The 17,054-nt window shown below is 39.3% G+C and overlaps 1 protein-coding gene across 2 annotated transcripts in view; it reads left to right on the top strand.

The window, feature by feature from the left end:
• lrch2 (leucine-rich repeats and calponin homology (CH) domain containing 2) overlaps window positions 1-15,715 on the top strand; it is a 42,677-nt gene extending 26,962 nt beyond the window's left edge. The window contains exons 19-21 of one of the 2 annotated variants that reach the window (XM_011483441.4): window positions 7,953-8,090; window positions 8,217-8,294; window positions 9,086-15,715. In XM_011483441.4, coding sequence (XP_011481743.1) covers window positions 7,953-8,090; window positions 8,217-8,294; window positions 9,086-9,205 — 336 coding nt within the window. In that variant the 3' untranslated portion in view covers window positions 9,206-15,715. The remainder of the gene's footprint in view (window positions 1-7,952; window positions 8,091-8,216; window positions 8,295-9,085) is intronic. The other variant, XM_011483442.4, reaches the window with a different exon arrangement.
• Window positions 15,716-17,054: the final 1,339 nt, after the last annotated feature.

Genomic DNA, 17,054 nt, shown 5'->3' with positions numbered 1-17,054 from the left:
AGCTACATGTTCAGACAATGCGTTGTCTGAGTCACCCACTTACAACAAAAAGGTTAAACCGGAGAGAAGTCTCACTATGCTGGAAAGCTGCCCTGTTTATCATCTATCAGTAGGTGTGACCTCATGTCCAGAACTCATACGGGAAAGTTGAGATGTTGTTATGATGTTAAAAAAAAGCTGAATATCGTGTAAGCAAACATCACAAAGTTCCTTTTTATATCACCAAATAACACGTATCAAGTGTTGAAAGTGCAACATTATGAAAAGGATCATCTCTTATGCTTAAACAAAATCTGCAGAAGTTGTACATTTTTGCCATTATTTTTATTTGTGGCAACTTTTGACTCTTGATCGAGGTAAAAATCTTTCTGGCAATTGAGCCAATGAGATACTATATGCTGTTTTGTTGCCTTTCTGTCAAATATCCCAGTTCACCACTATACAATTTGAATTAAAATGTTGACATTTTTGGTGAACAAATTGTTACATCTGAAAAAACGTTTTTTCTTCTTTATGTAAAACAGTTAAGAAAGTCGGGGGAGGGGCAACAGAAAGATGTAATCTACCCCAGCAGACACAAAGTCATAAAAAAAAGTATGCTTTTCCATTCTGAAAGTAAGTTCCAGTACGGGTATACCAAACTTTTGGCATTTCGAGAACACGTTATCTAATCCAGGAGAGACGTCATTAAATTCATGCTTTCTTACTACTTTTGAAGGTGTGACATCTTGTAAAAACAAAAACAAAAAGGAACGTCATGCATGGGTTGCGGTGTCTCACTAAGCTGGGAACGTGAGAAAGCTGTCAATTCAAACAGCTGTCAATTTATGAACACATGCTGTCATTCAGAAACTCTTTAAAACCATTTTTTTTTTCTTTTGGAGTGCATATTTCATATTCTTTATAATATTTTTTTTTATAACTATGTTCTGCACAGGTTAAGAATGTAACTAATTGCAATTGTTTTTTTTCATCACTTTTGAGTGCATCTAATCATTTACAAAATGTTAGTTAATCATGTGAGCTAGTCATTCTTTGTTGAAGGCACTCAAGGCAAGCACGAGTGCCTTTTTGTATATTGCCAGAGATTAGCTAACTTTGGTTAAATCATACATAAAAAATGCAAAGAAAATCATGCAGGACTGCTTTGTGTTTATTTATGATGAAGGCAAAGGCTCAGGATCTTACCCAGGGGAAGTCGATAATCTAATTTTCCTGTAAACCTGCTTTACTTCTACTGAAAACAAGCTTAGCGAATTGTGCAGACTTACGCTATAACAGATTTTGACTCCATGGAAAAACAAATGATTAAAACCATTGGATGATCGTGTTTGGAAGGAAAACCTCCCAGGACGCTGCTTTCCAAAAAAACAACCAAGGTCATATCTGTGATCTTGGATGAGAGAAGCCTTACAGTTGGGTTTGATCCGGTCAGCTACGCAGAGAAAGAGCCAGATTGATATTCACTGGAATTTATGATCTTTGGAACAGAGCAGTGCTTGTCCACGTCTAATTTCTATGGTTCTCATGGCTTTCAATGGAGTAATTGTCATAGCTGATGGAAGTGATCTTTTACTTCACACCAGATTTTTATGTCTAAATTGATTATAAAGTCTCGGTAAACAAATCTCAGCATTTTGGGCCCATGAGAACTTTAAAAAATCCCCTCCTATCCACGTACTTAAAATGCTAGACTGTAAATAATAACAATTATGCAATACTGTATGTTGGAAAATAAGAGCACCTCATACTCTCTGAGAAACGTTTAGAATTAGACTTTTAAGTATGACTACTGTATCTTTACCCATTCAATTCAATTCATTTCAATTCAATTCAATTCAATTTTATTTGTATAGCCCAAATTCACAACAACAGTCGTCTCGATGGGCTTCGTATCGGTAATTGAAAAAGTGAAACATAAAGTCAAAAGGATCATGAATACATAGAGTTCAATAGGAAAATACTAAAATGAACTAACAAACTGACTAAGCTATACTGGCATCCCTGCCCTTAGACCCCCCTTCGCGGTAAGAAAAAACTCCTAAAGAAACGGATTCCGGAAAAAACAAAGAAAGCTCTTTGGTGCCCACATGAAGGAGGGATCCTCCCCCAGGACGGACAGGCGATAAACTAAGAACTCTTAGAGAAGAATTAACTTATCTAACCCTACAACTACATATTTAAAGTCCAGCAGACGAGCTTCATCCAGCCGGAGTTGGGGGTACAGTCGGGGGCGCGAGTCAAGCCGGAGACAGGATCCACAGCCAGGTGTCAGAGCAGAAGCAGAGACGAGGTACACTGGCAGGTATAGAGCAGAGACGAGCCAGAGGAAGGATCCACAGCCAGGAGTAGGAGCAGGAGCAAAGACTAGGTACACGGCCAACTGGAGTCTGGAAGCACTCCCACTCCCCAGGAGGGGAGAGGGAAAGAGGGACAGTACATGAATCGCACTGCACCAAACAGAGGCATGGAGATCTGAATGATGAATAATGATCAAGAATAGAGAAGAGAGGAAGGGTAGAAGTAGATGAGAATAGAGGACAGACCCCAGAGCACCATAGTTACTCCAGCTTCAACTTCTAGCAGCCTACTAAAAACAAATTGTTATTGTTATTAATTTTAATTTAAACACATTAACATTAAGTTAAATAATCTCTGAATACTAACTAGTCTGATAATAAGCCTGTCCAAACAGGAATGTTTTCAGTCTAACTTTGAATGTAGAGCTGGGAGTTTATTCCATAAAACAGGGGCTTGGTGGCTAAACGCTCTACCTCCAACCGTACTTTTACTAATTCTAGGAACCACAAGCAGTCCTGCATTTTGTGAGCGAGGTGTTATGTTTTGGTGGTAACAGACTATGAGGTCCTTAATGTAGGACGGGGCCATGCCATGTAAGGCCTCATAGGTTAGCAGGAGGATTTTGAACTTGATTCTAGAATCAACTGGGAGCCAATGGAGCGAAACCAACACAGGAGTGATGTTATCTCTTCTGCTAGTTCCTGCTAACAATCTAGCTTCTGCATTCTGAACAAGCTGGAGACTTCTTAAGGAACTCTTAGGACACTCTGCTAACAAAGAATAACAGTAATCCAGTCTAGATGTAACAAATGCATGGATGAGTTTTTCAGCATCACTCTTAGAAAGTATATTTCTGATCTTAGCAATATTCTGCAGGTGAAAAAAGGCAGTTCTACACGCCTGAGATATGTGAGCCTTAAATGATAAATCCTGGTCAAATAAAACCCCAAGGTTTCTAACTGTGGAATTGGGGGCTATACTTATGCCGTCCAGGGAGACTATCTGATCAGACAGAGCATCTCTGAGGTTTTTAGGACCTAGTATAATGACCTCTGTTTTTTCTGGGTTCAAGAGGAGGTAATTAATTGTCATCCAGGTCTTGATGTCTCTGATGCAGGCGTTCAGTTTCTCTATATTGTCATTCTGGTCAGGTTTCATGGATAAATACAACTGCGTATCGTCGGGAAATCAATGAAAATTAATGCTGTGTTTCGTGATTATGTTTCCTAAGGGTAGCATATAAAGCATAAAGATGATGGGTCCTAAAACTGAGCCCTGTGGGACTCCATAGTTAACTCGAGTGCACTGAGAGGAATGTCCATTTACATTAACGAACTGATATCTAAACCACTAAAGAGCAGATCCTCTGATCCCTATGTCATGCTCTAATCTTTGGTGGTCGATGGTGTCAAAGGCTGCACTGAGGTCTAACAGGACCAGAATAGAAAGTAGTCCCTTTTCTGAGGCCAATAACAAGTCATTAGAGACTCTAACTAGAGCAGTTTCCGTGCTGTGGTGAAGTCTAAACCCCGACTGAAAGTCTTCAAAGTGGCTGTTGTCCTGTAGGTGGCGGTAAAGCTGCTTAGCTACAACTCTTTCCAGGATTTTAGAAATAAAGGGGAGATTTGTTATTGGTCTATAGTTGGCCAAGTTACTAGGATCCAAACTGGGCTTTTTCAGAAGAGGTTTAACAACTGCATATTTAAAAGACTGTGGCACGTAACCCGTTTCCAGAGAAGTATTTATCATCGTTACTATGGAATCATTAATTAGGGGAAAGGTTTCTTTAAAAAGTCCAGTGGGAATTGGGTCTAACAAACAAATTGAGGATTTGGAGGACGTAATAATTGATGCTATTTCTGCTTGATCCACAGCAGTGAAGCAGTCTAATGTTACAGAGGTTTCTATGGATGCCTCCACTTCTACCGCTTCAGCCTGCTCTGGGCTGATAGTAGGAATAACTTGATTCAACATATGTCTAATATTTAAGGTTTTACTATCGAAAAAAGATTAAAGCTTATTGCATATTTGTAAAAATTAATTTTGACAAGTTAATTTAAAGTCATTCGTGATTTATAAAGTCAACATTTATTGGATGAATTAAACAACTAACTAAATACCAAAATGCTTTTTACATATTTATAATGAAACAATTTTTATGTTGTTACAGGATGCACAATTTGAGGTTTGAATTGCGAGGAATCTATTAGTTCTTTTTATATTTTTAAATTTACATGTCACTGATTTATTTTTTATCTCTTCTCTTCTCTTTTTCCTTTTTCTCTATTAACTTTGACTATATTTGAGCACAAAATAAATGAGAATTTGACACGCTTTTTGATTATGACTCAAAGATCCAGAGTAAAGACTTTGGGACATTTTCAGAATGTTTCATTGTGTAAATGCTTAAAATGCTCTTTTGAGTAAAGTTAAGTAAAAAAAACAAAGTAGTGCAGTTTAAATGTTGATGTTCAAGTAAGACATTTTTTCTTTTGGCGTCAAAACAGTCAAGTTTTCAGTCATGACTGAATGGGCCGAGATAAACCACACCTTACTGGAAGTTTTATGTTTCTGCTGAAATGACTAATCTGATTATGAAAAAGTGAAAGGGAATCCTCATCCTCAGAACATATCTTATCATTTGCCTTACAGCGGTCTCAATCTAATCCTATTTTCTGCATCCTCCTTACCTTTAACAACTATCTTCATGTCCTTCTGGACTCCATCAGTGAACCTCTTCTTTGTTTTTGTTTTACCTTTAACCTAAGCTTTCTTTTACCAACATTATCACTGTCTCTCCTCCCAACGTGACCAAACCGTCTGAATCTGCTTTCGCTCATTTATCTCCAAAGCATCAAACATGATGTTTTCATTCCCAATCCTAACCATCCTCGTCACTCCCAAAGAGGTCCTCAACATAACACTTCTGCCTCTGTCTCTAAACCAACAACATGGCGGCTCTCGCCACAGTCTTCTGCACCTTTTCTATCATTCTTGCTGACACTATTCTGTCAAACAACACACTTGAAACCTTCCTCTCCTTGTTCTAACTTGCTTCCACACACATCTTCACTTCATTTTCACACTCTGTTCTGAACTGTTGACCATAAGAACTTAAAGTTCTTCACCTTCTTCACCTGCACAGGGGGACCCAGACTGTGGCTACACAGCTAGACATCTTTTTTCTACTCTGTGCTCTCTAATATTTTGCTCATTCATCAGCTCTTTATTGTTCTCATTCCATCTTTCCATCACACTTGTGAAACTTTTTAACATCTTTTCATTACTGTCTTTGATCAACCTCACCTGCTGCACACCCTTTCCATCTCATGCTTCCCTTGTCCGGCTTTTGCCACCTCCATCTCCCTCATCGCCTGTATCTCTTTGTCCTTCTGTCTTCTGTCATCCCAGTGTCTTCAGTTTTTCTTAGCTAACCCTCGTAACCCACTCCTGAACTTCTTTATTCAGCCTCCAAGTCTTCTTACCTGCTTTTCTGATTCCAGATGACACCCCAAGTACCCTCCTCCCAGTCTGCCTGATCGGTTTGGCTGTGGCTGTAGTCTCATGGGAGAACCCCCTGGAGTCTATTCCAACTGTTCTCTAAAAATCACACAGCACTTTTGCTCTGCCTTTTTCCTCACCATCAGTCTCATCCTACATCCAGGATCTTATACTGACAGGCTACACTCTCCCCAGTCACAGATTTGTAGTCATTGATCTCTTTTCAGATAATAAAATCTGAACAAGATGAGATAAACTTGTGTGCTCCTTCCTCCACCCTTATATGTCACTCCATGCTTTTCTCTGTTCTGGAAAAACGTGTTCCCACTACCATCTCTTTTTTTTTTTTGGCAAAGTCTACCACCATCTTTCCTTCTGTTTTCCTGTTCAAACATCAAACACATCCATCACTTTGTGACTTATGTTACCTTCACATGACTTCACCCCGTCATGTCATCACCTCATCCATCTCCCTTCAGAAATTCTTCTTTACTTATGGCCCACATCCTACCTGTGGGGTATAACCACTGACAACGTTCAACAACACATCTTCAGCCACTAGCTTCAGACTCATCACCCTCTCTGACACGCTTCACCTATTGAACATTTTTTGCAAACTCCTCCTTCAGGGACACTCCAATTTTGTTCCTCTTTCCATCCATACCTTGATACAACAGTTTGAACCTTCTCCCAAACTATGAGCCTTGTTCTCTTTCCATCTGGTCTCTTGAACACACAGGACATCCAGCGTTCTTTTTTTTATCATGGCGCCTGTCCTTTCCAAAGTCCCACGACTTTGCTTTTCTCTTTCTGCCAACAAACACGCCTTCCTCCTTTCCTTCAACAATGACTCAACCAAGAGGTGTCCAATTTCCACTAAGACCCTTCAGGTCAACAGCACCAGTAATACTTGTTATTAACACTATCCAACATCAAAGTTCTGTTTGTGATTCGAGGGCTCCACGGTGGAGCAGTGGTTAGCCCTAGTTCAATTCCCGGCTTTGACCGTTCTGTGTGCATACATGGGTTTTCTCGGACATTCCAGTTTCCTCCCACAGTCCAAAAACATGCTTCATAAGGTAATTGGTCACTCTAAAGTCTCCCTAGGTGTGCATGTGAGAGTGTGGGAGTGCTGGTATGCCCTGCGACAGACTGGTCACTTGACCAGGTTGTACCTCAGCCTTCGGCCAACACTAGCCGGGTTAGCTCCGACAATCCTGTGACCCCAAATATAGCGAGTTAAAAAATGGTTGAATGGATGTTTGTGATTTGCAAAACTGATATAAATTTGGTGTCATGTCAGGTGCCCTTCCTGACACAACACTCTACTTTTACCTGGACGTGGGAGGGGCACAGGAAACACATGTTATGTGGGGTTGCATTCATCCTCAGATGTACTTATGTACTGTTTTATTTTTCCTTCAATTGAAGTAGGTTATTTTTCAGATATTTGGCAGGAATCATGGGAAGTCTTGCTTGACAGAACAGCCTGCAGATGCTCACTTTGTTTTAGCCGATAACTCCCTTAAGCGAGTTTTACCCAACACGCACTAGAACGTTTATTCCGGCTCATAAAAATAATTGTCATAAGGTATTTGCATGAAAAACACATGGAGCAGGAATGATCAGAAGAAATAAATACAAAAAAAAGCTTTTTTTCTGTCTTCCAACTAAAATACAGTAATCTTACCAAGAACTTTTCTAGCAGCAAATTGATCTTAATTTGGATGGGCTTTGATAAGCATGATGCTTCAGCCCATTCCTTTTTGGTTATTGTTGATTTATCATTTAAAAGTTGTAAAATGTTACATTTATAGAACCAAATAAACTTCAACTTTAACTTCAAAGCATGTCGTATTGATAAGAATTTTGTTCTTAGAAGAAAAATTCTTGGTAAAATCGTTTTTCTTGCCCTGTCGACAGATTTTTTTTGCTTATTTTAAGCAAATCTGCCAGTGGGGTAAAAAATGTTCACTTGTTTCTAAGGGGCCTGTTTTTGGAAATTAGTAGAAATATGTAATTATTATATCATCATCTGAAAAAGACAAGTTCAGTCAACAATGTGCAGGTTTATCTCAAAAGTAATTGAGTCTAGATGAACCTTTTGTCATCATAATGATAAAACAAAGTCATTTTTGATGTGTGTGCAGAACATTGAATCCAGACTGAAGGTGTTGCTTCCAGACGATGTTGGAGCTGCTCTGATGGATGGAGTGGTCCTTTGCCATTTGGCCAACCATATTTCTCCTCGCTCTGTGTGCAGCATTCACGTACCATCACCTGCTGTGGTAAGAAAAAAAAAAGAAGAGCTATTTTAACATATATTTTATTGCCAGATAATTTCAGTTATTTGTGCTGAGTTATTGTACTTGTTATGCCTAATGGATTATTACACTTCATGTTTTGCCTTTTAGCCAAAGTTAAGCATGGCGAAATGCAGGCGGAACGTTGAGAACTTCTTGGATGCTTGTAAGAGGCTTGGTGTCCCTCAGGTATGTTTAACATCTTTCCTTCACATTTCTGTGAATTCGTGTTTATGTCTGTTTGCTGCAAGAGGATTTCTACTCTTTTATAAAAACGCTTTTGAAACACTTTATGGTGCTTTTTCCAAAAGTTTTTTGTGATTTTTTATTTTGTTTGTGATGGGAAATTGCTCTAATGCTACGTTCACACGAGGGGTGTTCAAAAATTGGTTCAACATATGCTATTCACACAGGACAAGCAGGGAAGGTTTTTTCTTTTTCTTTTTCTACTGTTTACTGGCGCTTGTCCATCTAGTTGGAAGAGATTTGGTTTGAAATGCTAAAATGATGCAAATCTCTCGAATCTTGCTCCAGGCTTTTTCTTTTACAGCTCTATTCTGAAAGACTCTCTGTCATTCTATTCTGGCTGGGCACAAACCGGTTTTGATACGGTTTACACTTTTGTGACTTAAAAAAGGACGCCATCCATGCATTATCATCAAATCTGAGTCCTTGATTGGTAAAAATCCAACCTGTTTTAATTTTTAACATGCGTTTTGTACATAGAGTACGAAAACATAGTCATTGAAATTTGCGAAGCGAACGTGCCAAAGCAAGAGTTTTGAATGCAGAAGCCTGGAACGGATAATTACGTGCGTTTACATAGACTATCCAATGGAAGTGGCCACTTGAATGCACGTTGCTGAGAGTGGTGTGAACGTAGCTTAAGAGAGCACTGACGCCAAGGTCACTGTGGACCAAACTTTTCCTTATTTGATAAATGAATCACTAAGTGACAAGATGTCTTTACATCAATTTAGGACAAGCTGTGTCTGCCGCATCACATCCTAGAAGAGCGCGGTCTGGTGAAGGTGGGCGTGACCATTCAGGCTCTACTGGACCTGCCGATGTCAAAGTCCCCACATCTGTCCTCTGTTTGACACAAGTCGTAATGAATGTTTTAGCCAAGCATAAGCCCAGACTTACATCGCATTTCCAGGGACCAGAGAACTCCACAGGGGGCGAGGACCCAATGAGAGTCTGCTTCTGCCTGACCGAAAAAGGAGAAAAGGAAAATGTCTTCTTTCATGACGTCAGCAAGTATCCAGTTCGTGACCATCATCTTTTCGTAATGAGGGTTGTACTGCTCACTTTTCACGTACGTTTGCAGAGCCCTAAGGACAAAAGTCTTATGAAGGTGGCAGAATGTTCTACACATGAGGGATTATTCTTTAAATGCAGCACTGACGGCATGCCTGTGCTAGTATTGCACGCAATGGAGGAAATATGATGACAGACTATTCAATTTATTATTGAAGTAAACTCTGCTGTCCTGCAGCGATGTTCTGCTCTCTTATTATTTTTCTGTTTGCACAAATCAGAAGAAGTTGGCGAAGTTCAAAAACCCTCTGGGACTGACTTTAATAAAAGATATTTCATGTTTTGTCAAAATTGTCAAATTAAGTCGTAACATGTGTAAACAGAGTTTATAATCTAGCAGATTTCAAGCAAGGACATGTCGTTTAGCCGTAACTGGATTTTACAAGGATGGGTCTCTGAGCAATCCAATGCTCGGTCTCTGGAACAGAGTGCTGATCTGTCAGTCAATCTTACTCTTCATCCAGTCTTTACCAGGAAGCGACATTCCACCGTTTTTTTAATCTGAAAAGCTCCACACTGTAGAGGTGGCGTGATGAAGCCAAAAGGGCAGCATCATCTGCAAACTACTTCACTGTAGCGTAGACTTACACTTACTTGACAAGCCATCTTTGATGTCTTCCATTAACCCTTGTGCTATCCTATGGGGTCAAGATGACTATTGACGTGTTCTCCCTACCATGACAAAGGTGGATAAAGGTGAAGAGGATTTCATGTTATCCATGGACACCAGTGAAGATCACAAATCATTGAAGAAAAAAAGTTCAGCGCACTGTCTTGTGGGGTCTAGATGACCCCCACTCCGAATTTTAAAGTGCCTAGGGTAGCACAAGGGTTAAGTCCTTAGTCACATGCATCTGTACGGAGGGTTTACCTGTACAGGTTTGTTTCACCTTTCAGCATATCCCTTAAGGAGTCATCACAGAAATCAGCTTTCACTGTTCCACACAGGTGTCTTGGTAAAGAATTTTACACCAATGCCCTTCCTGACGCAACCTTGTATTGTATCCGGACTGGGGCCGGCACAGGGGGACCCAGACTTGAAAATGGAACATACAATTGACATGCCTGTTTTAGGTGTATTGTATGTCTGTAAGGCAAACGTAAGTTGCACACAAACGAACCTTTACGCCTCCCTCTAGTTGTTAGTAATGTGTGAGTACCGGCCTATTTCTGACTGTAATAAATAAGTGCCTGTAGGCCGCAGATGGATTGCCGACACAAATTAATGATCTGATTGTCTAATTTCCTCATTTTTAACAGTCAGGGTTCACATAAGGAGTGCGTTCTTATCATGCGAACAGCACTGACGGGGTCATTGCTCAGTCTGCAGGTTTTGGTTAAAAAAATGACATGCTTGCGTCACACCCACTGCACCCTTACTTTACCCCTGTGCGTTGTATTCACTACAATCTGTCGCCTGGGGCATGCCTGCAGAAAAAATCAACGTGAACAGTTTTTCTCTACGGGCTCACTAATTGATCACAACCATGACACTTGCACCTGCATTGCTTTGGACAGGTTTGCCCATTTTTTCTCCCACAGACAGCCTGTATGTATCGGGTGTAGTTGTATCAGGCCTTATAACTAAGGCTTAAGGCTTAAGATTCTGATCGGCCAAAATGAAGCCTAAAGTGGGGCTGACTAGAGTTTATTCCACTCAACTCAACAAAAGAGGATAAGTGGACAGTGCAAACTAAAGGGAGGCTTTAGTTGACTCAACCTGTTGGTTCAACCAACTGCCAATGAAAAGAGCCAGAGACCAACACTGGTTAATTCACATTCCTCTGATGCTCTGCATCAACTTTCTTTTTAAAATCACATGAAGACACTACTGAGAGAAATAGTTCAAAATCTGTGAAATTGCTATATTACTAAAGTGATTATGTTACCAAGTGTCAAAAAAAACAAAACTAAAGTTTTTTTGACCAGCTGATTCAACTGGATTGGGCTAATTAAAATGAAGCAATGAAACTGATAAATTGATTTGATGCATTAGTTTTTAAATACAATATCAAGTGGACAGTTGTCTCCACAGGTCCAACTGCATTTATTGCATTTTAAAAGTGAGTTTTTTAATTATTCAACTCTATAAAAAAACAGTCTAACTTGCTGCCTTGAAGGAGCACAAATAAATTATATTAACATAAAAGAAAAGGCTAAAATGATTTATATTTCATTGTATCTGCAATTAAAACAAATTTAAAGTCAGAATCAGTCCCTTCTTTATTTGGAGTCTTCCAAACTTTTTCTGATCTGTGTTTTTGTTTTTTGATGGAGTTCTTAATGCCTTTATGGTACTTTGAAAGCCAAGGCTGCTGCATAAGAGACACACATTCACTGTCATTGTCTGTTTTTTTATGGCTGGTGTCAACTTTGGTGCTGTTCAGCTAACTTTCTGTGCTGAATTTCTGATGTGGTTTCAGCATCTTTCAGCTGGTGCTCCAATCATGTACTACTCTGTCACTAACCCGCTCTCAGCTGGGACTGTGATGTTTGACCACTGTGATAACCTCAGTTTGGAACATGTAGTTGGAGTTTTATGACAGGGGAGGAATAGTAGCTTCTTTGCTGCAACTATTGGTGCAAACCTCCAAATGAGCTCATTTTACATCCAGACTGGTCTGCTCTAAACGCGTCAGACACACTTGATCATTTCATGGAATCGGACGTTTTTATGTATTTATTTATTTACTTATCCCATGTGTTGCATTTTGGTATTGCCAAGTCGTTAAAACCTAGGAGCCGCTTAGACTGTTCTGGTGTCCCCCAGCTCTGTGTGCAGGACCAGGACAGGACAAACTTCAAATAAATCAGCTGTAATCCAATTGGGAAAACATCTCCCAGCACCAAAAATGGAAAAAAGTATCAATCAGTGGAAGCAGCCAGGACTCATGCACTTGTTTTTGTAGTTGATATGAAAAAATGTAATTTTTTTGTTTTGATAAGAGTTTGGGACTCAGACTATTGCACAAGAATTTTCCTTTTCCAGCCATGTGTAGACCCATTGAGATCAAAGTATTCCCAGGAATGAACCATGCAAAGTGTAAGGGGCGGTTACAACATGAACAACATTAGACGGATTTATTAGAGTGCGAACTGAGTGATTTATTGGATTTGAAGAATTGGGAGCTTGCTCTAGTCTAGATAAAGCAATCAAGTTAAACTATGCATTAGTTGTAAAATTGAGGATGGCAGCAATGCTGGTCAAAATATTTCTCTGTTGAATGATTTATTTTATAGAGATGAAAAATATATGCCTTTGCATTTCATTAACCTAATTTAGGATCAAATTTGAAATCAGCCAAGTTTCAGTTTAGGTTCGAATGAACCAATTCTAAAGGTTAGAGGAGTTAATAATTGGTTGTATCAAGACCTGGCATCATTTCAACATAAAAAGTCAGTCCAAATGTTCTGCAGAATCACAGCATTGAAAACATTCAAAAACGTGCCTTGAAAAGTTTTTTCTTTTCTTTTTTGATGAGTTCAATAGTTTTTTGTTTTTTCCAGGAAACTTTGCATCATTGTTATATGAAGCTCTTCACTTCTGATGCATTGCAGAGATTCTGCCTTGTTTGAATTGCGTACAGCTTCACAGTTACATATTGTTTGTCGGTTCTGTTCTCTTGCATGTGTTTATTTTCCATTTAAGGGTTTGGGATTAAGCAGAAGAGGTTGTTCTTAAAAGCTACATCTGGAACTGCATAAAAAAATGCCAATTGCGTGATGGAACATGGCCAATACACGCTTTATGTCTGTGTGTATCATCTGTTCAAAGTCTATTAGGAGAATTTTATCAATTTTGCCTTTGTTGCTGCTCAGCTTCTCATGCTACAAAACCTTTATATGCATTGCAAAGTGCTCCAGTCACGATAGCACATACTTTGCCAAAACAGGCTGTACTTACTGTATACCAGAGAAGAGACACAAACTTTCCAGTTTGTACTTTGAGGATCAAATATGCAGAAAGAACCACAGTCTCAGGTCTCAGTTTATCTTGTGAAGAAAATTCCATATTTACTTAAACTGGTTAGATTGTCCTCTGCAGTTCATTTGTCCACCAAGAAAGCAGGAGTATAAACAACATGAATGACTTATGATGTAGACTGAAATAAAGTTTATTTGTAGGCAGCAGCTGGTGCCGACCTGAAAAATAAATTGCAGATGGAAACGCAGATTTGCAGTTGGAAGTGAGCAAACCTACAAACCTACCTCTGGCCTGTTGTGTTAAACTTTGGAGGCTTTACTTGAACCTTATTCTTGTGATTAACTGGTGGGTTCAATGACAGCTTTTGTCACTTGTGTTGGGTTTTGCCAGAGAACATGCTGCTGCCTCTTGTTTTTGAGTCATTTATGTGGAAATGCATTTTTCTAACTGACTGTGCTAATAATGACTAGACTGGAAAAATCATTTGATGGTTTTGTCTCTTCTTGACACTCCCAAAGTAAAAAGGAATTTTTTTTTCTGCCTGCAGGTAAATCAAGAGAAAACATGAATCAAATTAGTATAGCAAATTTTGGAACAACTTTAAACATGGATCTGGGATATTTTGTGACTTCTTCTTAAACGCTGGGCTGTTCTGGATTTACAGATAAGGCGGATTCTGCAAGAGGAGAAGGCAGCTTCTTCTCAGCTGAAAAAAAGAAGCTAAGTCAGAAATTCTGCTGAAAAAAGGACAAACATGAACATGCGTGTGGCTGATATTGAAGGAGTAATCATCAATCACTTTTAGCCGTTGATGATGAATGGACACTTTCACACAACTGGGGAGCTTTTATTCCTGCTCGAAGGTCAAATAGTCTCATGACAGCTTGCAGCTGTGGACCTGCAGGTAAAACAGCGAAAACATGAAGGTGTATGTGCTTTACATCAGTACACACTGTTTTTAAGGTGTGTCTTTTTTCCTGAGGAGTTTCAAAAGAGAATCTCTGCCTGGTTTCATTCTTTAGAAACATCAATGTCTGTCTGCACAGGCATGCCAAAGATTATCAGGCAAAGATACACCTGTTGATTTGGTTCATTTGTGATGTGCATTAGTTTTTAAACCCAGTCATCTTTACCGCTGCTTTAGCTAAGTTCAGAAAGGCAGGACATCTTGTTTTTCACCACACTAAGGCCTTCAAATTGTTAATGGATGAACTGATATACAAACTCTTGAAAAGACCCTTTTGTCATGTTCGTGCAAGCTTTGGGCAACTCCACTCAAAGTCCACTGTATGTTGATATGTGCTGAGAGAATATATACATAGATTTCTGAAATGAAGTCAAAGACCACATTAGTAATCTGTTTCAGACACATTGTATTTATCTCACCCTTTTAGTCCAACATCAGCAGCTATTTCAAAAAGAAAACAGTTTTAGTTTTGGGGAAAAAATGTAACTCTTGTTTTGGAAAATGCCTCCAAGTAGTTGAGCAAAGAATAATAAGGATTTTCATGCATTTTTTCATCTTCTAAACCCACGCATGCACAGGGACCCCATTGGTGTTCTGTTTCGGGTCCCCCAGCCAGAACTTGAACTGGGGCAAGGGTACTACCCATTTCTCCACCGTGCAGCCCTCAAGAAGTTCTCTGAAAACATGTCAAACATGTCAACAGGGCTTCATATTTGAAGGAATGACTCCCACATGTGTTGTCAGGAGTAATTTTTCAACACTTCAAAAGAGATGCTTTTCTTTCTATCTTTGAAAAAATGGAAACATTTCATCTTTGTGGGACACATTTGTTATAAGGCCTCTTTATGCTGATTCTTGACTTGGAAGTTGCCAGGTCTTAATTTACAACTCAGAATCTAAATCATTTCCCTCATTGGAAATTTGGAGAGGCTGCAAATAACAAAAAGTGCTAAAGGGAAGAATATTTCGGTATGTTAACATATACTTCCTATATTTTGTTAAGCTGTCCCGTTCTGACTAACCAATAAACACTTTGGGAGCTTCAGGGCAGGTTTCCATGGCTGGGTAGTAGCACCCTTTAAAAAGTACCGTATTCAGCAAAATCTACTGCAATCTAAAATAGAAACCATTAATAATTAAATGTGTACATCCTCCTCCTGGGCTACGTATCTGGGTTTGGTTATGCTTTTTTAGTGAGTCAGTTAATCTCCACATCATGCAGTGACTCATATCTTGGTACAACACTGCCAAAACAATTTAAGGTTATGTTAAAAACCTTGTTTTTCCAAGCTAGTCTGGTGCATCTGCAGACTTTCTGTAAATATAAATTGTACAAAATCCAAGGTTTCATAACAAACAACTGTCAATAGAAAATAAAGAACAACTGTTTCCACCTCATACGGTTATATCTGTTTTTGTTTTTACAAGCTCTGAACAGCACAACTGCCTTTCAGACATGATTCATGACAGTAAAACTGTTGAATAAAAAGGTCGTATTTCTTTGGAAACGTTCTGTTATAACACTTCAGATCAAAGAAACTATAAGTTTAAAATACTGGGTAAATGGTGTGTACTTGTATAGTGCTTTTTTTAACCTTACCTAAATGCCCAAGGCACTTTAGAGTTACAGTCCCATTCCCCCACACACATTCACATACTGATGGCGGTGTAGGTACCATAACCATTTGGCTTGCAAATACCGTTCGGAGTCCTTTCGACTGAAGGTAACGTCACACTACGGTAACCCCACTTAGACAAACTACGTAGCGTGGAGATGTGCTCGGGCTCTACATATTTTCATTTCAAGTTTACTTTTTATAACCTGAAGTTTTTTCCTTCATACCTTGTGTCTGACATTATTCTTTGTAATGTTTATACATAGATTTTGCCACAACACCCTTTGTAAAAAAGATCTGTGGCTGTTAGAATGAACCGGCTGCTCCACACAAGAGAACCGTTGTCTCTGAGCAGAGCAGCTGGAGTCTTCGTGTTCCCAGGCAGGGAAGGTGCTTTGTAATAGTGTGCGGTCCGGAGAAGGGTTCCACAGTCCTTTCAGATGCAATGCATTTCATGATGTTCATAACAATAAAAGCACGTTTAGAAGATAATTTCGCTCCGTGTCGGAGCTCTGTTTGTTTATACCGGACCGCATAAAATTTCTTCTCAGGTAGTATCGTAATTTGTCCAGACCAATCACTATCTGACAACGGACAGCCAATCACATAATGTGACGTCACACTCGTCGAAGGACCCCGAAGGGTTGTTGCAGGCCAAATGGTTATGGTAACTACAGCGGCCTTGCTGCTTAATTCTGAAACCAGCACCAATAGGAGCAATGTGGGGTTCAGTGTCTTGCCCAAGAACACTTTTACACATAGGAACCAAGGCAGGAACCAATAATCAGAATTAAAAGACCACTAAGAATGCTTTTACAAATCGATGAAAAGATAATCAGAGTGGGACTTTAAAACCTTTCTAGTAATTCCACTATTGTGAAGCAACAAGGTTTATGTTGTGGTGCCATTGTTCATAAGCAATTCCTGAGGAATTATTTTCTTTTCTTGATATGCATTTTTGAATCAGTGAACACAGAGTGGATGTGCCCACAAACGCCAGTTTCTTTTTCTCCTCTGTTAACAGGTCATCCACCCAAAAGCTTTCTGTTTTGCTCAAGACTAATGTGGAAATTCTAGTTCTCTTTTTCATGATTTACTTTCAACAACGTTATCTTCCTTGG

The sequence above is a fragment of the Oryzias latipes genome, chromosome 14, assembly GCF_053564925.1.
Source record: "Oryzias latipes strain Hd-rR chromosome 14, Olatipes_Hd-rR_3.1".
NCBI classification, from domain to species: domain Eukaryota; kingdom Metazoa; phylum Chordata; class Actinopteri; order Beloniformes; family Adrianichthyidae; genus Oryzias; species Oryzias latipes.
This window is presented reverse-complemented; position numbering and strand designations above follow the sequence as displayed.